Source organism: Canis aureus, chromosome 16, assembly GCF_053574225.1.
Source record: "Canis aureus isolate CA01 chromosome 16, VMU_Caureus_v.1.0, whole genome shotgun sequence".
Classification (NCBI taxonomy): Eukaryota; Metazoa; Chordata; class Mammalia; order Carnivora; family Canidae; genus Canis; species Canis aureus.
In genome coordinates, this window is record NC_135626.1 from 15,198,340 (window position 1) to 15,222,225 (window position 23,886).

Genomic DNA, 23,886 nt, shown 5'->3' on the forward strand with positions numbered 1-23,886 from the left:
GATCATGACCAGAGTCGAAACCAACAGCTGGATGCTTAACTGACTATGCCACCCAGGAGCCCCAAGACCAAATATATGTAATATACAATATCACAACGATCAAAAAAGAAGCCCGAAATATTTAAAATCTCTCCCTTTTTCCAACTACATACCTGAGGCTGGATTTCCTTCATATAGATCACCTCTCCCCAAAAATATCAATATACTGAATGCAGAAGCTGATATGAAAATCTAGCTGTCATATCTTCTAAAGCCAGATACTAAAGCAATGTGCAAAGATGTAAAACAATATCAATTTTCTACTTGTTTTGAAATACATAGCTGTTTCTCACAAAAAATGTTATTTACGCTAGCAGTTTATTATCTTAAATGAACAAATAATTTTAGAATATCTCAGTTATAATTTCAAATATGGTAAGGTAGCTATCTCACAAAAACAAAAGCTCTTGGGGGTAAGAGGGGCAACGATTTTTTAATTTTTTATTTATTTATGATAGTCACAGAGAGAGAGAGAGACAGAGGCAGAGACATAGGCAGAGGGAGAAGCAGGCTCCATGCACCGGGAGCCCGGGAGCCCGACGTGGGACTCGATCCCGGGTCTCCAGGATCGCGCCCTGGGCCAAAGGCAGGCGCTAAACTGCTGCGCCACCCAGGGATCCCTTAAGAGTATTCTAAGATCAGGGTGCCTGGGTGGCTAGTCAGAAAAATGTCCCACTCTTTGGTTCAGGTCATGATCTCAGGGTTGTGAGATTGGGCCTGTGTCAGGCTGCACATTGGGCAGAGTCGGCTTAACACTCTCTCCCTCTGCTCCTATCCTGCTCGAACACAGGCTCACACATGCGCGCTCTCTCTCTCTAAATAAAACCTTGGCAGCCTGTGTGGCTCAGCAGTTTAGGACTGCCTTCAGCCCAGGGTCTGATCCTGGAGACCTGGGATGGAGTCCCACGTCGGGCTCCTTGCATGGAGCCTGCTTCTCCCTCTGCCTATGTCTCTGCTTCTCTCTCTTTCTCTCTCTCTGTCTCTCATAAGTAAATAAAAAAATCTTTAAATAAATAAAACCTTTAAATAAAGAGTATTCTAAGATCAAAACATTTTTAATATATATATTTTTAATTTTTATTTATTTATGATAGTCACACAGAGAGAGAGAGAGAGAGAGGCAGAGACATAGGCAGAGGGAGAAGCAGGCTCCATGCACCGGGAGCCCGACGTGGGATTCGATCCCGGGTCTCCAGGATCACGCCCTGAGCCAAAGGCAGGCGCTAAACCGCTGCGCCACCCAGGGATCCCTCAAAACATTTGATAATGAGCATAGCATAACATAAATTTATCTAATTGCTATGTTGTACACCTGAAACTAAGATGTTGTGTATCCACCATACATAATAGAGAATCACCACGATTTAAACTAAATATTCTCCTCTCCTCCTCCACTAAGGTGCCCTGTGAACAATAAACTAAAAAACTCATCTGTTGAAAAAGAAATAACAAGAGAAATTAGAAAGTATTATTAACAGAATGAAAATGAAAATACAATCTATCTAAATTTATGGGATTCACTAGAGCAATGCTTAGAGGAAAAATTATAGCTTTAAATGCTTAGAGAAGAAAAAAGGCCCCAAATCAATTATCCATAAGAAGCCAGAAAAAGAATAAACTAAATTCAAGCATGTAGAAGGAAGGAATGATAAAAAGAGCAAAAATCAAGAAAATAGAAAATGGATAAACAAGAGGAAAAAAGCAACTGAACCAAAAGTTGGTTCTTTGAAGATTAATAAAATTGATAAACCTCCAGCTAGTCTGATGAAGAAGAAAATATTCTCAATATCAGAAGTGAAAAATGCGAAATAAATGAAAATTAGTAACAACTTTATGAAACAAATGGTTAAGTCCCATTTGGCAAATACCCAAATGGGTAATTATCAACACTGACATAAAAACTGACACAAAAAAATACAGAGAATCTAAATAGTACTACATCCACTAAAGAAACTGAATTTATAATTTAAAATATTCCAACAAATATAACACTAGGTCCAGATGGCTTTACTGGTAAATTTTATCTAACATGTAAAGACAAAAAACAAACAAAACAATCTTGCACAAACTATGTCAAGAAACAGAAGAGAACATTTTCCAACTCATTTTATGTTAGGTTTACCTGATAGAAAAAACAAAGTCATTCTAAGAAAAAATACAAACCTATATACCACTCATGAATGTAGATGCAAAATACCACTATACATTCACTAGAACAATTAAACTTAAAAAGACTGACAAAACTAAGTGTTGGCAAAGATATGGAGCAACTAGAATTCTCACAATCACTTTGGAAAATAGATTAACAATTTCTTACGTTCACTTAACATATAAACCAGCAAGTACACTCTTAGGTATTTATCCCAGAGCAAAGAAAATATTATTTCCACAAAAAGACTATACATAAGTGTTCATAGCATCTTCATTCATAAAATCCAAAAAATGAAAATAACCCAAATGTTTAACAACAACAGGTAAATTAAACAAATAGTGTTTATTCCCACAACGGAATACTACTCAGCAATAAAAGGTGCAAACTACTGAAACATAGATAAATCTCAAAAAACATTTTGCTGAGACAAAGAAGCCAGATACAAGTTCACATGAAGTTTTAGAATAGTCAAAACTAACCTATAGAGATTAAAAACCAGAAATTAAAACTCTGGTTTATCTAGGTTGTAGGCAAGGAATAGGGAAAGAGCAGGGAGATTGGAGTGGTATATACATTTGCCAAAGCTCATCAAACTGCACACAACTTGATGAGTTTTTACCATATATACTTGTTATATACATTACAGCTTTCATTAAGTGTAAATCACATTGAGTTTCAATAAAGACGATTTTTTTTTTAGTTTCTAAAGAACAGAACTGGGGCAGGGTGGGGCAAAAGGTCAGTAATTTCATAAAACACCTTTCTGCTCTATTTGATTTTAAAACCACATGCACGTATTAATTTATTATTCTTTTTAATTTGTGTCATCACAAAGTGAATTTAAGATTAAATCTTCTGGGACATACAACATGATATGTACAATTTAGACAAAATTGCCTTAAATTTTCTAAATTAACATTGCCTATAAAAATATAAAGTAATAAACCCAATTAAAAATGGGCAAGACTTTAGAACATTTTTCCAAAGACCTGCAGATGGCCAACAAAACAAATAGGATCCTCAATATCACTAATCATTATGGAACTGCAAATCAAAACCATAACCAACTGGCTATCATCAAAAAGACAAAAAATACAAAGTGTTGGCAAAGATGAGGATGAAAGAGAACCCTTGTATACTACTGTTGGTGGGAAATATAAATTGGTGCAGACAATATGGAAAACAGTATGGAGGCTCCTCAAAAAAAAACTAAATATCAGATAAAGAAGCACCTAGACACCTAGGTGTCTCTAAAGAGATAAATGGATGAAGAAACACACACGAATATTACTCAACCATAAAAAAGAATGATTTTTGCCATTTGTGACAACACAGACCTAGACAGTATTATGCCAAATAAAATAAACCCGATAGAGAAGACAACTGTATGATTTCATGTTGAATCTATAAAACAAAACAGAAACAGACTCACAGATACAAGAAACACTATTGGTTACAAAAGTGGGAGTGACTGGGGGGGTACCGGCAAAATGGTTGAAGGGGTAGTATGAGGTTCAGCCTTCCAGATATAAAATCAATGGGTTATGGAGATGTAAAGCACAACACAGAGAATTTAGTCAGTAACAATGTAATAACTTTGTGTGGTTAGTGATAGTAACCAGATTTATCATGGGGATCATTTCCTAGTATATAAAAATACCAAAATACTATGCTAAACATCTGAAACTAATAGAATACTGTATGTCAATTACACTTCAATTAAAAAAATAAAAATAAATAAAAAAATAAAAAATAAAAAACAACAGAATGAAATAGTTAAGGGCACATGCAAATCTTCACCCCACTGACAAATTATTTAACTTCTTTGCACTTTAATTTCTTCATCTGTGAGACGCAGGTAATTCAGGGTTACTGTAAGTACTATTATAAATAAAGTATCTGGCACACTGGAAATGGCAGAAATATTATTCCCCTCTCCTTTCTATTACCCAATAAATTAAGATACAAATGCTATTTATTCTATTTACAATACTTCCATGCATAATCTCTCTTATGTTAGCTTTTATCCCAAATGCCTCTACTATTTGTGTTAGTTGCTTACCCTTTCAGCCTGTGTCTTTCGAACTAAATTAATACTACTTGCTTTAGCTGATAATCAGAGTTGGCAAAAATTTTCTTTGTCATTTATGAACAAAACTTAAGTGATACTTGACCTAACACTGCAGAGATGCTTCCAAAATTTTGAATATAGCAAAAACTGATCAAATTTTGTTTGTTTGTTTGTTTGTTTTATGATAGTCACACAGAGAGAGAGAGAGGCAGAGACACAGGCAGAGGGAGAAGCAGGCTCCATGCACCGGGAGCCCGACGTGGGATTCGATCCCAGGTCTCCAGGATCGCGCCCTGGGCCAAAGGCAGGCACCAAACCGCTGCGCCACCCAGGGATCCCCTGATCAAATTATTAACACTATAATCATTCTTTTTAAAAGTGAAAGATGATTCTTAATTTATCTCAAAAGCCCAAGGTAGAGGCACCTGAGTTGTTAGTCAGTTCAGCCACTAACTCTTGATTTCAGCTCAGGTTATTTCAGGGTCCTGGGATCTAGCCCTGCACCATTGGGGCTCCCAACTGAGTGGGGAGTCTGCTTGTCTCCCTCTCTTTCTGCCTCTCCCCACCGAAAATAAATAAATCTTTAAAAAAAAGGCACAAGGTAGCAGGTATAAGTAAATGAGAACTATAATTTGCAATCAGTTCTCAGGTTTAATTATTCCTAATTTATTCAAATAGTCACTCCACTCTGCCAACTATTCTTGCTCATTCATCTCGGTCCGTTTCTTTTCACTGCCTCATACACACCTAGCTAACATTTACTGAATAACCTAAAACTTGCCAGCACTGCTCCAGGTATTTTGGAGACTATTTTGTGGAAGAAAAAAAAAGATGTAATTTTAGGCCTCAAAGAGTTTATAATTCAGTGAGGAAGACAGAAAGTAACTGATATTAGTCAAATAAAAAATTACATCTGATGGGCAGCCCCGGTGGCTCAGCGGTTTAGCGCTGCCTTCAGCCCAGGGCCTGATCCTCGAGACCCAGGATCAAGTCCCACGTCAGGCTTCCTGCATGGGGCCTGCTTCTCCCTCTGCCTCTCTCTCTCTCTCTGTCTCTCATGAATAAATAAGTATTTTTAAAAAATTACATCTACAATTATTAATAAGAGGTAACATATACTGAGCATTTACTGTGTACCAGGCATGGACTAAGCGCTTTAAATAGCTCACCTAATCCTCCCCCTAACATTAGGCAGTAGGTACTAAGCATCATTACCCTCATTTTAAGAGAAAAGGCAAAGTTTAGTATCTTACTAAACTTACCAAAGTTGCACAGGTAGTAAGTGAAGAAGCAGGAATTAGGGTCTCAAAATAAAGAGAATTAGGCTAGTAAGTCAAGGAAGGCTTCTCTGAAGAAGTGAGCTGAGATTTGAAGATTGTTAGCCAGGGAGGGGAGAGTGAAGAGCCACACAGGCAGATGGAAAACAACGTGCAAGAGTAAGGAATATACCAGGAATTTTTTTTTTTTAATTTATGATAGTCACACACAGAGAGAGAGAGAGAGAGAGAGGCAGAGACACAGGCAGAGGGAGAAGCAGGCTCCATGCACCGGGAGCCCGACGTGGGATTTGATCCCGGGTCTCCAGGATCGCGCCCTGGGCCAAAGGCAGGCATCAAACCGCTGCACCACCCAGGGATCCCTATACCAGGAATTAAAAAAAGAGAGAGAGACACACACACAAAGAAATGGAAAGACATTCATTCCATGCTCACAGGTTTTGAGGAATAAATATTGTTAAATTGTCTCTACCACCCAAATTAATCTACACATTTAATGCAATCCCTATCAAAATACCAACATTTTTCACAGAACTAGAATAATCCTAACATTTATAAGGAACAACAAAAGACCTCAAATAGCCAAAGCAATCTTGAAAAAGAAAAACAAAACCGGAGGCATCACAATTCCAGACTTCAGGTTATATTACAAAGCCACAGTAATCAAAACAGTATGGTGTTGGCACACAGATCAGTAGAACAAAACAGAAAACCCAGAAATAAGCCCAATTATATGATTAATCTTCAACAAAGGAGGAAAAGAATACACAATGGGAAAAAGTCTCTTCAAGAAATGGTGTTGGGAAAAGAATGAAACTGGACCACTTTCTTTCACCATACACAAACATAAACTCAAAATGGATTAAAGACCTAAATGTGAGACCTAAACCATAAAAATCCTAGAAAAATCCTAGAAGACAGCGCAGGTAATTTCTCTGACACCAGCAGTAGCGACATCTTTCTAGATATGTCTCCTGTGGCAAGGAAAATAAAAGCAAAAATAAACTGCTGGACTACATCAAAATAAAAAGTTTCTGGGATGCCTGGGTGGCTCAGTGGTTGAGCATCTATCTGCCTTTGGCTCAGGGCGTGATTCCAGAGTCCCAGGATCGCGTCCCACACTGGGCTTCCTGCATGGAGCTTGCTTCTCCCTCTGCCTATGTCTTTGCCTCTCTGTGTGTCTCTCTCATGAATAAATAAATAAAATCCTTAAAATATAAAAAATAAAAAGCTTCTGCAAAGCTAAGGAAACAAACTAAAAGACAACCTACTGAATGAGAAGACAAATGACATATCTGATGAGGGCTAAGTATCCAAAATATATGAAGAACTGCTACAACTCAACACCCAAACACAATTCAATTTAAAAAATGGGCAGAGGACATGGACAGACATTTCTCCAAAGAAGACATACAAATGGCCAACACATGAAAAAATGTTCAATACCGCTCATCATCAGGGAAATGCAACTCAAAACTACAATGAGATACCACCTTATGCCTTTCAGAATGGTTAAAATCAACACAAGAAACAAGTGTTGACAAGGACGACGTGAAAAAGGAATCCTTGTGTACTGCTAGTGGGAATGGAAACTGGTGCAAAAATAGTATTGGGGTTCCTCAAAAAAATAAAAGTAGAACTACTTTGGATTCACTAATTGCACTGCTGAGTACTCAAAATTTATGAAAACACTAATTCAAAAGGATCCATGTATCCCATGTTTATTGCAGCATTATTTACAATACCCAAATTATGGAAGCAGCCCACGTGTCCATTGATAGATGAATGGATAAAGATGGTTGCACATATACAATATAACTTTTTAAAAAAGATTTATTAATTCATGAGAGAGGCAGAGACACAGGCAGAGAGTGCTGGGGAGCAGGCTCCCCATGGGGAGCCCGATGTGGGACTTGATCCCAGGACCCCAGAATCACCCCCCTAGCCAAAAGCTATCTCAACCACTGACCCACCCATGTGCCTGAATATTTTTTTTTAATTTAAAGATTTTATTTATTTATTCATCAAAGACACACACACAGAGAAGCAGAGACATAGTCAGAGGAAGAAGCAGGCTCTCTGCAGGGAACCCAATGTGGAACTTGATCTGGGGACCCTGGGATCATGACCTGAGCCAAAGGCATAGGCTCAACCACTGAGCCACCCAGGCATCCCTATGCAATAGAATATTATTTGGCCATGCAAAAGAATGAAATCTTGCCATTTCCAACAACATAAATGGAGCTAGAAAGTATAATCCAAAGCAAAATAAGTCAGTCAGAGAGACAAATCCCATGATTTCATACATATATGGAATTTAAGAAACAAATGAGCAAAGGAAAAAAAGGAAGACAGAGACAAACCAAGAAACAGACTCTTAACTATAGAGAACAAACTGATGGTTACTAGAGGGAAGGTGAGTAGGGGGAGGGGAGAAACAGCTGAAGGGGTTTAAAGAGTACAATTTTCATCATGAGCAATGAGTAATGTATAGAATTGCTGAATTACTATATTGTACACCTGAAACTAACAGAACACTATACATTAGCTAAACCAAAATTAAAAATTAAAAAATTAAAGAACAAAAACAAAAGGAAGAGAGAACAAATGAGAGTATGTGATGGAATTGGTGTGTTTGGCGGGGGAGAGGCGGAGTCCGTAGTCCAGGCAAGGAATGATGGAGCTAGAGTAGAAGAAGAGAAGCAGATGGATTTAAGAAATATGTGTGGAGTTAAAACACTGGACTTGGTGATGGACTGGACATCTAAGGTGATGGAAGTTTGCAGTTAGCATGATTCCACAATTACTGGCGAGCATATCTTAATGGATAATGGTGCCATTCATCCAGATAGGGAACACCAAGAGGCCCAAATAGTAAAATAACAGATTTGCTTTGGGACATGTTAAATTTAAAATGCCTTTAAGGGGGCGCCTGGGTGGCTCAGTTTGTTAAGCATCTGCCTTTGGCTCAGGTCATGATGATGATGGGTCCTGGGGTCCAGCTCTGTGAGGCTCCCTGCTCAGTGGGGAGTCTGCTTCTCTCTCTCCCCCCCCCCCCCCCGCCGTTCACGCTGTCTCTCTCTCTCAAATAAATAAATAAAATCTTAAAAAAAAAAAAAAATGCCGGGCAGCCCGGGTGGCTCATAGCTTTAGCTTTCGGCCCAGGGCGTGATCCCAGAGTCCCGGGATGGAGTCCCGTGTCGGGCTCCCTGCATGGAGCCTGCTTTTCCCTCTGCCTGTGTCTCTACCTCTGTGTGTGTGTGTGTGTCTCTCATGAATGAATAAATAAAACCTTTTTTAAAAAAATAAAATAAAAAATGCCTTTGAGGTATCAGGCAGGCAGACACACTATAGAGGTTTATTTTTCAGAGTAAAGGCGGCTCCGGACAAAGAAATTTACGAGCAACTGACATACGGTTGGTAATGAGACTGTGTTGGTCAAAGAGGGCCCAGAACATAACCTTGAGTAACCAAAAACGTACAACGAGGGACCTGCAATAAGACGAGGAAGACGAGCCAAACCAAGCCATAGAAGCCCAGAGAAGGGAGTGTTATCAGAAAGACGAAATGCTCAACACACCCAAACACTGCTGAGAACTCTGGTAGAGTTAAAAACGGAAAAGCGTCTGTTGGATTTAACGACTTGGAAGCACCGTTAACTTCAGCCCGGGTTCCTTCGACCGTGATCGAGGGAACGACGGACCGGGGTCTGTTAACGGGAGGTGAGCTGAAAACAGACAACTCTAGAGAAGTTTGGCTGTGGATGGGGGACAGGGAGGAGACAGCGTGGCCGGAGGAGGGAGACGCGGGACCATCGAGTTAATTTTGCTTCCTTCTCTTAAGTAGAAAAAACATGGGCATGTTTCAAAGACGACAGTAGAAATTCTCGGAGACGGTGATGATTCTGGAGAGTCACTCGACGGTCTCCCCCACCCCTTTTATCTTCTCCCGCGTTCTCTCCCCATCGCCTCCAGCCCCCCTTCTCCCTTTCCCACCCCCACAACCCCCGGGTCCCCAGCCACCCCGGCCTGCCGGTCCGCAGGCGTCTCCTCACCGCAATGGCCCCCTCGCTCAGGTGGCCCACCATGACTCCGCCGCGCAAACTCCCGCGCTCCAGCTCGTCAGCAGACCCCACTTCCCTCCTGGGGCCCCGCGCGCTCCAAAGCTATTGGGCCAAGGAGCTGCAGGCACCACCCCCGCCTACTGACATGCGCAAGGCACGGGGGCGGGCTTAGTGGCGGGGCAGCCGCCCCATTGGCCGAGGCGCTGCGAGCAGCCACGTGACACGCGGGAGCCCAGGCTGAGGCCCTAGTCACCCGACGGCTGCGCCAGGGGGCGGGGCCGGGGCGTGGGTCGCGCCAAGGATGACGCTAGCTCTTGCTCTGGGCCCTCGGTCTAGTCCCGGAAGCTTTCCGAGACGCGTCTCGGAAAAAAAACTTGGCTCGGCCTTTGGCTGACAGGCCTACTGGTCGCCCAGAAGAGAGAGCTGTTGTTCCCTGATGACTGTGCTGCCAACGGTAGTCAAAGCACCAACCTGATTACTTCAGCAACCGAAACGCCGAGCTCCCCCCGTTGCTAAACCCCGAGCTTGGCCCATCGGGGCTTTTCCTAAGGTAAATAGGATCCGATCGCCGCTCTCGGGAGAAAGCGTAGTCTGTCGAGGGAGTTACCGCAGTGAGTAGCCTTAACTCAATGTAGACATGATATGGGCCTCAGAGGAGACATAAAGTGTTCCGTGCTCGCAGATGGAAAATCAGGGAAGGCTTCCTGGAGGAGGTGCTATTTGAAGTGGGTCTTGAAGGGGGTGTGTGCAGATTTGCCGAGTGGACGCTTAAGTGAGGATAGGGATGCTACCAGAAGGATGGCATGGCCTATGCAACAACTAGAGAGGCAAATAGCCTGGCAAGTTGGGGATAGCTTTAAGTAGCTCAGAATAATAGGGTACAGAAGAAGACGTGAGACTTGGGCCTTAGAAAATGAGCCCAGGGGTCGAATAGTGAAGGATGTGTACAGGGCTTCCCCAAAAGCTTGGAGGAGCTTTAAGTCAGAGGACCTACATCTGTCTCAATGTGGAAGATGAATTGAATGATCTGGGGATTGAAAGAAAAAACAGCTGTGTAAGAGATACATTTGTTAATTAAATAGTAGGTGGAGAGAGAGAAAAATCTGTGATGTCTGACTTGAACAGCTTGGGAAGATGGAGGTCTGAGGCAAGCATGGTGCGTGGAACAGACTAGGCCTTCAGTAAATATTTCTGAATAAAAGGATTTTCGGTGAATAGGTGTGAGACAAAATAGATCCTCAGCATGTAAACTATGGAAAAAGACCACAAGAATTGATTTTGTTGCTTCATGTTTGCTGGAGTGAAAGGTTGATTTTTTTTTTTTCCCCTAGAATTGTGCATTTGTAGAAATCTGAATTCCTTATTTTCTTATTTATTTTATAGACCTAAAGTAAAATGGATCTGCCTGTGGATGAGTGGAAATCATATGTATTTCAGAAGTGGTCTTTGCTCCCGAAGTCCATTCAGGACACAATTGCTACGGCAGACGCTTTAAGGGATATCTTTCTTCACTCTTCTTCGCTTCTTCAGTGAGTGAAAGCTTTAACGGGGGAAATTTTGATCTAGAAAATGTTCTCTTTTATCATATGCTCTTAAATTCTATCTCGTTTTCATGGAACGATTAAGTTCAGATTTTTATATTTTGGAGCATTCAGCAGTTCTTGCTGTTTCCAGTTTTTCCTAAGCTACTATTACAGAGCAGGCAAGAATGCTAATAGTTTTTTTTGGTGTCAGTGTTATGTTTCAATAATCAATGCTTTGCTCTAGAAACTAGGCTGTGAACTTTGCCATTTCCCAAAAGATATAGTGGGCATTTACTAGCTACACATAGAAAGTTATAAGTGCTCAAATTGAGAAAGGACTTTAGGGGGAAAAAAAAAAGAGAAAGGACTTTAGAAGTCATGTAGTCTAACCCCAGTATTTTTCACTCTCTTGACTACCCTCTGTAGTAAGTAATACTATTTTATATCACAACCTAGTATGTACAACCATATATAGAAAATTAAAGCAAGAGTTTCCCAAAACTTCAGTGAATTTTTATTGGCCACCTGTTGTGCCAGCCACTGTGCTAGATGCTTAATGAACAAAAAATACATCAGTGAGGGGTGCCTGGCTGGCTCAGGAGGTAGAACATATGACTCTTGATCTAAGGGTCGTGAGGTTAAGCCCCACATTGGGCAGTAGAGCTTACTTGAGAGGAAGGAAGGAAAGAAGGAAAATACATTAGTGAATAGAAAATAGGCACAGATACTTATCCTTGAGGAGCTTAATTCTGGCAAAGAGGGATAGACATTAAACATAAATAAGCAAAGTATATAGTATACAAAGGTGCTAAGTACAAAATAGAAAAAAATAAAAATAGAACAAGGTAAGGGAAATAGTGCCAGGAGTGAGAATACAGATTATAGTATTAAATAGTGTGATTAGATATGGTCTCATTGAGAAGGTGGAAGTTTCAGGGCACTTGGATGGCTCAGTCGGTTAAGTGTCCAACTCTTGATTTCTGTTCAGGTCATGATCTCAGGATTGTGAGATCAAGCCCCACCTTGGGCTCCAGGCTGAGCATGGAGCCTATTTAAGATTCTCTTCTCCCTAGGGCAGCCCAGGTGGCTCAGCGGTTTAGCCTTCAGCCCAGGGCCTGATCCTAGAGACCTGGGATCCCTGCATGGAGCCTACTTCTCCCTCTGCCTGTGTCTCTGCCTCTCTCTCTCTCTGTGTGTGTCTCTCATGAATAAATAAATAAAATCTTAAAAAAAAAAATTCTCTTCTCCCTCTGGCCCTCCCCATTTGTGCATTCTCATGCTCTCTTAAAAAAATAAAAAAGTGGAAATGAGCAGTCTTGGAGATACAGGAGATAACAAATTAGATAGATATCTGAGAGAAGAGTACTCCAGACATAGATCCCAGGTTGGGAGTATGTCTGGCATGTTCAAGCAACAGCAAGAAGGCTAGTGTGAGTGAACAGAATAAGCCAGGGGAAGAAGAGCAGGAAATAACATCAGAGAAGTAATAGGACATGCATGGGGATTGGTGGGTAGCAGGTGACGCAAGTCATGTTGACCCTCCTAAGTGCCTTGCCTTTTTATTCTGAGTAGGAAATTATTTTAGGGTGTTGTAGGCAAACTTCTATTTTTTTTTTTTTAAAGAATGTATTTGTTTTTATTTATGAGAGAGAACAGAGCGAGAGAAAGAGCACGACCTGGAGGTTGTGGCAGAGGGAGAAGCAGCCTCCTCACTGGGCGGGGAGCCCAATGCGGGGCTCATTCCCAGAGCCCTGGGATCATGACCTGAGCCAAAGGCAGACTCTTAACTGACTGAGCCACCCAGGCGCCCTGGTAGACAGACTTCTAGAACTGATGCCCCTTCCCCCACCAGCACTCCCAAGTTAGTTGACCTTGAGATACAATTATCTGAATGGGCTAGCCTAATCAGGTGAAATCTTTAAAAGCAGAACTTTTTTTTCCAGCTGGTAGCACAAAGTAACTTCAAGCCACAAGATGTGAATGTGCTTGTGCTTGAAAATGAGGGGGTGGGGGAAAGAAAAAAGAAAATGAGGGGGGACCACATGCTAAGGAATGCAGGGAGTCTCTACAAGCTAAGAGTAGTTCCTGGCTAATAGCCAGCAAGAAAGTGAGGACATCAGACCTACAACTGCAAGGAACTGGTTTCTGCCAATAACCTGAATGATCTTAGAAGTGGATTCTTTCCCAGGTCTTCCATATCAGAGGTCACCTTGATTTCAGCCTAGCGAGACCCTACTCAAGAGAAATCAGCCAGGTTCTGCACTTCTGATCTGTAGACTGTGAGGATAATAAATGGTTGTAAACTGCTGAAGTTGTGGTAGCTTGTTACATTACAGAAGAAAACCGATTCACAGGGTTTTGAGAGAATGATCTGATTATATTTTAGAGTAGGGATCAGCAAACTACAGCCTGCAGTGTAAATCCATCCCATCACCTGATTTTCTTTTATTATTTTTTAAAGATTTTGTTTATTCGACACAGAGAATACACACGCACATAAGCAGGGGAAGCGGCAGGCAAAGGGAGAGGGAGGTAGAGGGAGAAGAAGCAGGTTCCCCACTAAGCAGAGAGCCTGATGTGGGGCTGGGGGCTGGGGGCTGGGGGCTGGGGGCTTGGGGCTTGGGGCTTGGGGCTTGAGGCTTGAGGCCTGAGGCCTGAGGCCTGAGGCCTGATCACAGGACCCTGAGATCACGTACTGAGACAAGGCAGATGCTTAACCACCGAACCACCCAGGCGCCCCCTGCTGCCTGATTTTATACAGCGTCAGCTAAGAATGGTTTTTACAGATAAGCCTTTACAGTTGATTTGATGTTAGGTAACACTGGATTTGAGCCCCAGTTAAGCAAAATCCATTAGAAAATAAAAAAGAGAGGTGCCTAGGTGGTTCAGCCGGTTAAGCATCCACCTCTTGGTTTCAGCTCAGGTCGTTATCTCAGGGTCCTGGGATACAGCCCTGGGTGGAGCTCCGTGCTACAGGAAGTCAGCCTGAGATTCTATTCCTCTCCCTCTGCCGCCCCACGCCCCCCAGTTCTCTCTCTCTCTTTTTAAGATTTTATTTATTTTTTCATGAGAGACATAGAGCAAGGCAGAGACAGAGGCAGAGGGAGAAGCAGGCTCCATGCAGAGAGCCCGATGTGGGACTTGATCCCAGAACCCCAGAATCACGACCTGAGCCAAAGGCAGATGCTCAACCATGGAGCCACCAAAGCATCCCTCTCTTTCTCTCTTCAGTAAATAAATCTCTAAAAATGTAAAGTAAAAAAAATTTTTTTTAAATTATTTTTTTTATTTATTCACGAGAGACACACAAAGAGAGACGGAGACACAGGCAGAGAGAGAAGCAGGCTCCACGCAGGGAGCCTGATGTGGGACTTGATCCCGGGTCTCCAGGATCACGCCCTGGGTTGAAGGTGGCGCTAAACCACTGAGCCACCGGGGCTGCCCAGTAAAAATAAAAATTGAAAAAATTCCATTCTCATTAGTAGACCTGTATTACATGGGGCACCTGACCTGCTCAGTCAGAGACCATGGGACTCTTAATCTCAGGGTCATGAGTTCAAGCCCCAAGTTGGGTGGAGACATTGCTTTAAAAATTTTTTTTTAATTTTTTTTTTTAAAGATTTTATTTATTCCTGAGAGAGAGAGAGAGAGGCAGAGACATAGGCATAGGCAAAGGGAGAAACAGGCATCCTGCAAATAGCCCAATGTGGGACTTGATCTCGGATCCCAGGATCACGCCCTGAGCTGAAGGCAGATGCTCAACTGCTGAGCCACCCAGGTGTCCCAAAAATTTTTTTTTTAGAAAATAGACCTGCATTACAAAAAAATTATACACAGTTATTAGTTTTTAATTATACCAAAAATTTTATAGAAATTTGTCTTCTCTTTTGTTATGGAAATACCTCTGTATTAGCTTTGATTTTCCTCTTGGCCCCCCAAATCCTAAATATTTATTCTCTGACTTTCCACAGAAAAAGTTGGCTGACTTCTGTTTCAGGGTATCACTCTGACTACAGTGTTGAGAGTAGGCTATGGGAGAAGAAAGGGTGAATTAGAGAAATCTGTTGAGAAGCTCTTGCATTAAGCCAGGTGAGAGATGAGGTGATGATAATTTAGACCAGGGTAAGGATGATGAGAAGTGGTTGGAAGATGAGATGTGGTGTGTTCGAGAATGAGCAAAGTAAAAAGTGGCTCTGAGGATATAGGCCTAAGAAGGATGAAATTTCCCCTGGAAGGACTGCAGATGAAGCTATTTTGGGAAAGATCAGGGGTTCTTAGATCAGGGGTTTGAGATGTCTAGTAAACATCCAAGTGGAGGTAAGTGAGCATGGCATTTAGGAGAGAGCACTGGGCCAAAGATGGAAATTTGAGAGTCATACATGAGATTTCAAGCCACAGACTGGGTAAGTTCACCACAGAAGAGAATGTAGATGCTTATACTTCATATGATGTACTTTGGTATTTTCCTCTATTTATCTCATTTAAAAAATACTAATTAGGAGTGTCTGGGTGGTTCAGTCAGTTAAGCAACCAACTCTTGATTTCGGCTTGGGTGGTTACCTCAGGGTCATAGGATCGAGCCCCATTTGGGGCTCTGTGCTTGGCAGGGAGTCTGCTTGGGACTCTGTCCCTCTCCGTTTGCCCCACCCCATGAGTGCACTCTCTCTCTTTAAAATAAATCTTTAAAAATCAGGGAGCGCCTGGATGGTGCAGTCAGTTAAGCAACCAACTCTTGGTTTCAGCTCCAGTCATGATCTCAGGGTCCTGGGATCTAGCCCCATATCAGGCTCCCTGCTCAGCAGGGAGTCTGCTTTTCTCTCTGCCCCTCCCCTCCACTAGTGCTCTCTCATTCTCTCTCTCAAATAAAAAAATAAAATCTTGGGATGCCTGAGTGGCTCAGCTGTTGAGTGCCTGCCTTCAGTTCAGGGTGTGATCCCAGAGTCCTGGGATCCAGTCCCACATCGGGCTCCTTGCATGGAGGCTGCTTCTCCCTCTGCCTGTGTCTCTGCCTCTCCCTCTCTGTGTCTTTCATGAATAAATAAAATCTTAAAGACTATCTCCTTCGGCCCCCCTAAGATAAATAAAATCTTTATAAAAAATAATACTAATTAGGATCCACCAAATTGATTTTTTTTAAAGATTTTATTTATTTATTCACAAGAGACACAGAGAGGGGATCCCTGGGTGGCTCAGCGGTTTAGCGCCTGCCTTTGGCCCAGGGCGCGATCCTGGGGTCCCGGGATCGAGTCCCACATCGGGCTCCCGGCATGGAGCCTGCTTTTCCCTCCTCCTGTGTCTCTGTCTCAGTCTCTGTCTCTCTCTCTGTCTATCATAAATAAATAAATAAATCTTAAAAAAAAAAAATCTCTCTTTCTGAGAGAGACACAGAGAGGCAGAGACATAAGCAGAGGGAGAAGCAGGCTCCTCACAGGGAGCCCAATGTGGGACTCAATCCCTGGACCCTGGGATCACACTCTGAGCTGAAGGCAGACACTCAACCGCTGAGTACCCAGGAGCCCCTCAGTAAGTTGATTTCATGACCTACTCAGTTGTGACCTACGTTTTGAAAAACAATGACTAAAGCTCTATGTGTGGATTCCCTTTTCAGAATTTCCAATGATAGATACCTATTGATGAAAATAGTAATAGTAATAGAGTTATCCCAAGGTAATTTGATATGGCTAACAGCAAGATGTCATAATCCATAAGAATCATTTGAACTTTTGGTGCATTGAAAGGAATGTAAAAATTGAGAGGATTTGCCTAACCATTTAATATTGGAGCTCCTCCAGACTCCAGCCTAGGTTCTCTTTCCTTTCCACTCTGTATTCTCAACTGATATAGTCTCATTCATGCCATCACATCAGTTACCTCCTATATGCTGATTACCCTTAAAATTATGTCAGAGAAATTATATGTCCAGCCCTCACCTCTCTTCTGGGACTCAAATCTCTAAATCCAGCTGACTACTTAAGGTCTCAAAGATAGTTAAAATTCAACATATCCAAAATCAAACTCTTGGTCCCTTCCAGTGGTTCCTATCTTAGTGAATTGCATTGCCTTATTTCTGTTCCTAAAGCTAGAAACCTATGAACCATTCTATATTTAAAAATTAAGGGATCCCTGGGTGGTGCAGCGGTTTGGCGCCTGCCTTTGGCCCAGGGCGCGATCCTGGAGACCCGGGATCGAATCCCACGTCAGGCTCCCGGTGCATGGAGCCTGCTTCTCCCTCTGCCTGTGTCTCTGCCTCTCTCTCTCTCTCTCTCTGTGTGTGTAACTATCATAAATAAATAAATAAATAAAATAAAATAAAATAAAATAAAATAAATAAAAATTAATTCATGGGGGGTTGCCTGGCTGGCTTAGTTAGTGGAACGTGCAACTCTTGATCCTGGGATCATGAGTTCAAGCCCCATGTTGGGTGTAGAGATGGCTAAAAAAATAAAAAATTTAAAACTAATAAAATTAAGAAATAAAAAACAATAATAACAACTCGTCATAGAGGGTACCCTATCTATATCAGAGTGTCTTCTGTGATCTTGTAATAAATTATACCACCGTCTCTTCAGTTGCTACCCAGAAACTACTTAGAGTCATGCCTGAGTTTTCCTCTTCCTCACACCCCATATTAAATCCATTCCCAAATTTTGTCCATTAGATTTCTTTCAAATTTGGCAAGTTGAACTTCTGCTTTTGGGTAGGATATACTAAATCACAGCAGACCATACTCCTACTATAAAGAGAGAAAGAGATTGTGATCACTGTATTTTTAAAGATACCAGAGAGCAACAAGATCTAGATGGACTAAAATTTCAGAGAAGAAAGGCTCCTTCCTAGCTGATCACTAGTGATTTTCTTTCCTGAGAGTGAAACCTGAGGATCAGGTAAGCCCTAAGAAGAGGAAGTATCCTGGGGGAAACTGAACCAGAAGATATTTTGGCAATTGTGTGAGGCTGATGTGATGGATTAGAAACTAAAGGAGGCCCAAACTCAAGACCCAAGGAGTCAGTTTGCCTCAGGGGTCATTTACTGAATTCTCAGGCAGTTCAGAAGGCTGACCAAAAAGGTAGAATAAAAATCTTAAAACAATGGTGACCAATAAAATCCCACTAGAGAAAAGGGGCTTGGAACAAATGATCTCCCTGTTAAAACATTTGGCAGATTTTGAACATCTGTGGTATGGTAGGTTAAAAATCTAAGCTCAAAATGTCCTGAGATGAAGGATTTTAGGCATGAGGATACAGAGACCTTTCAGGCTCTCAGCCAAAAGCTTAGGAATGCCAAACCCAAGGAACAGGAAGAAACCAATGATGTACTGAGTTTTAATAAAAACGGTGGCCCAGGGGCACCTGGCTAGCTCAGTCAGTAGAGCATGCAACTCTTGATCTCAGGGTTGTGAATTTAAGCCCCACGTTGGGTGCAGAGATTAATTAAAAAAAAAAAAAAAAAAAAGAAGAAGGAAGGAAGGAAGGAGAGAGAGAGAGAGAGAGAGAGAGAGAGAAAGAAAGAAAGAAAGAAAGAAAGAAAGAAAGAAAGAAAGAAAAGGAAAGAAAGAAGGAAAGAAAGAAAGAGAAAGAAAGAATTGTAGCCCAACCCTGATTCAACTCAATTCTCGATTAGGTGAAGGTTGGCCAGCCCTTCATCCTATCTGCCTAACGCAGGAAAGGGGGCATTTCTACAGTGGCACATGTCATCTAGCATTATTATGCCTTCTATGCCCAGTCAGGAATACAGTAAAAGATTACTAGACATGTGGGGCACTTGGCTGGCTCAGTCAGAAGAATTTATGACTCTTGATGTCAGGGTCATGAGTTCCAGCCCTGTGTTGGGGGTAGAGATTACAGTAAAAAAAATTTAATAAAAATTCAGTGTTATACTATATGTTGGCAAATGGAACTTCAATAAAAAAATAATAAAAAAAATGTTTTAATAAAAATTCAAAAATGAGGGGTACCTGGATGGCTCAGTGGTTGAGCATCTGCCTTCGGCTCAGGTTGTGATCCTGGGATCCTGGAACTTAGTCCCGCATTGGGCGCTCCCTGCAGGGAGCCTGCTTTTCCCTCTGCCTGTCTCTACCTGTCTGTCTCTCAGGAATAAATAAATAAAATCTTTTTAAAAATTCAAAATGAAAAATAATAAAATACCTTCAAAAATGAATGCCAAATAAAGGTCTTTTCAGACCTCCCCCCCCCAAAAAGAAAATCTGAGAGACCATCAGCAGATCAGAGCCTCAAGAAATACTGAAGGAAATTCCACAGGTTAAAGAAAAATCATTCCAGATAGAAGCATGCAATTGCAGAAAAGAATGAAAGGTACCAGGCAAGATAAATATGTGATTAAATAGGGTTTTTTTTAAGATTTTATTTATTTATTCATGAGAGACATGAAGAAAGAGGCAGAGAAGAGGCTCCATGCAGAAAGCCTGATATGGGACTTGATCCCGGAACCCTGGGATCACGCCCTGAGCCGAAGGCAAACACCTAACCACTGAGCCACCCAGGTGTCCCTTGACTAAATAGTTTTAAAATCATAATTTAAAACTGATAATGGGCAGCCCGGGTGGCTCAGCGGTTTAGCGCCGCCTTCAGCCCAGAGTGTGATCCTGGAGACCAAGGATCAAGTCCCACGTCGGGCTCGCTGCATGGAGCCTGCTTCTCCCTCTGCCTATGTCTCTGCCTCTCTCTCTCTCTCTGTCTCTCATGAATAAGTAAATAAAATCTTTACAAAAACAAAAATAAAAAAAATAAAACAATGATAGTAATAACGTTTTGTGGGATTTAGAACATTTAGAAGTGAGTGAGACATGATAGTAGTACAAATGGGAACTTGGGCAAATAGAGGTAAATCGTTTTAAGGTTCTTATATATAGTTTGGGAAATGGAAAAAGTACTAACTGCAGATGGTAAATAAATCAGGGATTCATTTTGTTAATACCCAGGATAACTATGAAACATAATTTACAATTTTATAATAAAATCAAATTAATTCTCCTCCTTTTCCTATGTGGTAGGCGTATATATTTGAGTCCTAATTCCTAGAACTTGTAAATATGTTAGGTTACATGGTAGAGAGAAATTAAGTTTGCAGATGGAATTAAGGTCGCCAATGAGCTAATTTTAAGATAGGCAGAGCAGCCTGAATTATCCCTGTTAGCCCAGTGTAATCACAAGAATCGTTAAAAGTGGAGAAAGGAAGCAAAAGTGTCAGAGGTAGACAGACCAGTGAAAGAATTGTCAGAGATGCAGCATTGTCAGTTTTGAAGGTAGAGACAGGGAGCCACAAGCCAAAGAATGTGGGCAACCTCTAGAAACTGGAAAAAGTGAGAAAACTGATTTCTCCCCTGATGCCTCTGGAAAGCAACACATCTCTACCAACACCTTGATTTTAGCCCATTGAGCTCATGTCAGAACTGTAAGATAATACACTTTTGTTTGTTGTAAGCCACTAATTTTGTGGGGTTTTGTTACAGCAATGACAAAAAAAAACAGTACACTCCCTTGACTTCCCTAATCCAAATGACTAGCCAGTACAACACTGCAGCCAGCCAGCTGCCTACTGCCCGGGCCTCTTACACCCCACTCCCGTTCTCAGCATTCAGGCCTTCTGTTGGTCCTTGATGTGCGTTCTGCTTCTTGCCACGTGGCCTCTATTCTTTGTATTTCTTCTGCCTGAAATGCTTCTCCTGGCTTCTGTCTCTTCCTCCACACCCCAATTAAGTTCTGCTTATCTTTCAGGGTCAGCCAGATCTTTTCCTCATTCCTGAGAAAGATTCCACTAGGGTACAAAAGAGGCTGGGAAAGCTGTTCCAAAAATACAGGACACTACTGGGTTCTTTCTATTCGGTACAGGGAGGCAGTGCCGCTCCAGTACTAAGGTAAAGCTGCCACTTCTTTCAGACACAGCAGGAAAAAGGCATTCTCCACACAGGGACAGAGCCAGGAGCATGAGGAAGGACAGGGGGCCCTAAGGCTTCTCTATCCCAACATCATCAGAGAAACGTTAGGTTAGAAAGGCACAGCCCACCCTTCCTTCCCTTCAAAGACCAGGGTGGGGCCTGGAAGTAATGGTTCCTTCTTCACTGTTGGCCTGTTTGCCTTTTCCCAGTTGAGGTGGGGAGTGGAAATGGGGAGGGACGTCCTGTCAGAAATCCTCAAGGTTTAGCTCTGTAGAATCTAAGAGGTCCAGCCCATGCTCACTGGGGGAAGTGTGCTTGTCTGTATCTTGCCATTCCTCACTTAACTCGTGAATTTCCAGCTCTTCTTCATCCTCTTCCATGAGGCTGAGTCGGGTCAGCCGGTTGCCCAAACCAGGACCTTCTGAAGGGTTGAGGAGTCCCTGAGTCCCAGCTGGGTCATCTTCATTTTTTTATACATTTACAACTCTATATAGCTCTCCTTTTTATATTTGTATAATCATTTCCTTACTGTCTATCTTTACTACTTAAACTCCACAAGGGCAAAGTTTTCTGTGTCTTGTAGACGAGCCGTGCTGTGTCAAAAACAAAAAAACAAAACCCAGGTATTTCATAAATACTGATCAAATGACGGTTGGGAGGGATCCCTGGGTGGCGCGGTTTGGCGCCTGCCTTTGGCCCAGGGCGCGATCCTGGAGACCTGGGATCGAATCCCACATCGGGCTCCCGGTGGATGGAGCCTGCTTCTCCCTCTGCCTGTGTCTCTGCCCCTCTCTCTCTCTCTCTCTCTCTCTCTCTGACTATCATAAATAAATAAATTTTTAAAAAAATGACGGTTGGGAAATACGTATAAAGCTCTTCACCAACTGACACATATTAATGCTCAATATGACACACAAACGAGAGCTTCATGTATTTGCAGATACATAAACGCATACCTTTCAAGTTCAATGTTAACATCTTTATCTTTGTGCCAGAACTATCAACAGTGCCTCACGTAGCGGGCACTCAGATTTTAATTGAATGAAATAATGAGCGCAGTGTTGAGCCTTGGCGATTTGGGTACTAACTAGGTATAGTTAGGGGAATAATTGGGTTTGGGGTGGGTTTTTGTTTTTGCTTGTTAGTTTTCTTTTTTACAAATGTTCACAAGATAGAAACACATTCTCATATTTGAAATGATATTTAATGAAGTTTAACAGAAAAGTTTACTTTACCCTTTACTTCTCATTCAGTTCTACAGAAATAACCACCGTTTACTGGAGTTTTCTGGTTCTTTTTTTGTATTTTTAGACAATTGTAGATGAATATATACATATCTGTTTCTTTATTCTGTTAGATCATATCATGTCCTTTGTTCTAGGATATTTTCTCCAATGTCACACATTGATCTTTCTGGCAACTTTCTGTGATACTGCTTGTATAGTTATGCCGCAGCATAGTTATTCTTTCCCTGTTAGGGACAATTATATTATCTCCAGGTTGTTGTATTTTTACTGTTACAAACAATGCAGCAGTGAACAACCTTTTTATGTTTTATTTTTATTTATTTCTGTTTTTGTTTTTTAAAGATTTTATTTATTAGTGAGAGACACAGAGAGAGAGAGAGAGAGAGAGAGAGAGAGACATAGGCAGAGGGAGAAGCAGTCTCCATGCAGGGAGCCTGATGTGGGAATCGATCCCGTGACTCAGGATCACGCCCTGGGCCAAAGGCAGACACTCAACCACTGAGCCACCCAGGAGTCCCCTTTTTTATGTTTTAAGATAAATTCTTAGAGGAGGAATGATTGCATCCACTTGTTACGAGCATTTTAAAATTTAATAAATATTGACAAATTGTCTTCCAAAAAGACTTCACCAGTTTACCATGAACAACGTATGAAAATCACTTCCTGGAGTACCTGGGTAGCTCAGTTGGTTAAGTGCCTGCCTTTGGCTCAGGTCATGATCCCAGGGCCCTGGATGGAACCCTGCATCAGGCTCCCTGCTCAGCGGGGAGTCTACTTCTCCCACTCCCTCTGCCTGCAACTCCCCCTGCGTGTGCTCTGTCAAATAAATAAAAATAAATAAAATCTTAAAAAAAAAATCACTTCCCTATGATCCTTGCCAACACTGAAAGTAATGGTGCTTAATTTTGCCAAACTTTAGGACATAAATGTCTTATGGTTTGATTTTTCTGATTCCTAGTGAAGGAATGCATCATTTCTGATTTCACAACCCATCTATATTTCTACTGTTCATTTGTGTCCTTTGCCCATTTTTCTTTTGGATTATCTTTCTCTTAAGAATTTATAAGAGATCTTAAGAAATCTGGTCATATAATTCTTTGCTAATATGTAACTAGCTTTTCTTCTGGTCTATCATTTATCTTTATTTTACTTGCAGTGTTTCGCATTGTATATAAATTGTGTGTTTTAGTTTTTATACAGATATATGTCATTTTTTATGGTTTCTGAGTTAGTCTTAGGATGGTCTACTCCAATATTATAAAAATATTCTTTATTTTCATCTAACTTTTTTTTGTAGTTTTGTGTTTTAGTTTTCACTCTCAAATCTATCTGGAATTTATTTTTGTATATGATGTGAGGGGGTATTCTAACTTTTTTCCAGATAATTTTTCCTCAGCATTTATTGAATAATCCAATCTTTCCTTAGTGCTTCAAAATACCATATTTATTAAAAAATAAATTCACTGGGCAGCCCCAGTGGCTTAGCAGTTTGGCACCGCCTTCAACCGGGGGTGTGATCCTGGGGACCCGGGATCGAGTCCACGTCAGGCTCTCTGCGTGGAGCCTGCTTCTCCCTCTGCCTGTGTCTCTGCCTCTCTCTCTCTGTGTCTGTCATGAAT

The 23,886-nt window shown here is 41.6% G+C and overlaps 2 protein-coding genes across 8 annotated transcripts in view; one reads left to right on the forward strand and one right to left on the reverse strand.

Moving 5' to 3' along the window:
* RPA1 (replication protein A1) overlaps nucleotides 1–9,749 on the reverse strand; it is a 78,045-nt gene extending 68,296 nt beyond the window's left edge. The window contains exon 1 of the mRNA XM_077851767.1: nucleotides 9,594–9,749. Within this exon, the coding sequence (XP_077707893.1) occupies nucleotides 9,594–9,626 (33 nt within the window). The 5' untranslated portion in view covers nucleotides 9,627–9,749. The remainder of the gene's footprint in view (nucleotides 1–9,593) is intronic.
* Nucleotides 9,243–23,886, forward strand: part of SMYD4 (SET and MYND domain containing 4) — a 62,504-nt gene continuing 47,860 nt past the window's right edge. For 2 of the 7 annotated variants that reach the window (XR_013354071.1, XM_077851761.1), the window contains exons 1-2: nucleotides 9,854–10,152; nucleotides 10,986–11,131. Coding sequence is in view for 3 of the 7 variants with exons in the window: in XM_077851761.1 (XP_077707887.1) it covers nucleotides 10,998–11,131 (134 nt within the window). In the remaining 4 variants the exon portion in view is untranslated. Of the gene's footprint in view, nucleotides 9,262–9,853; nucleotides 10,214–10,985; nucleotides 11,132–23,886 lie in introns of those variants that run through there. The other 5 variants (XM_077851762.1, XM_077851763.1, XM_077851764.1 and 2 more) reach the window with 5 other exon arrangements.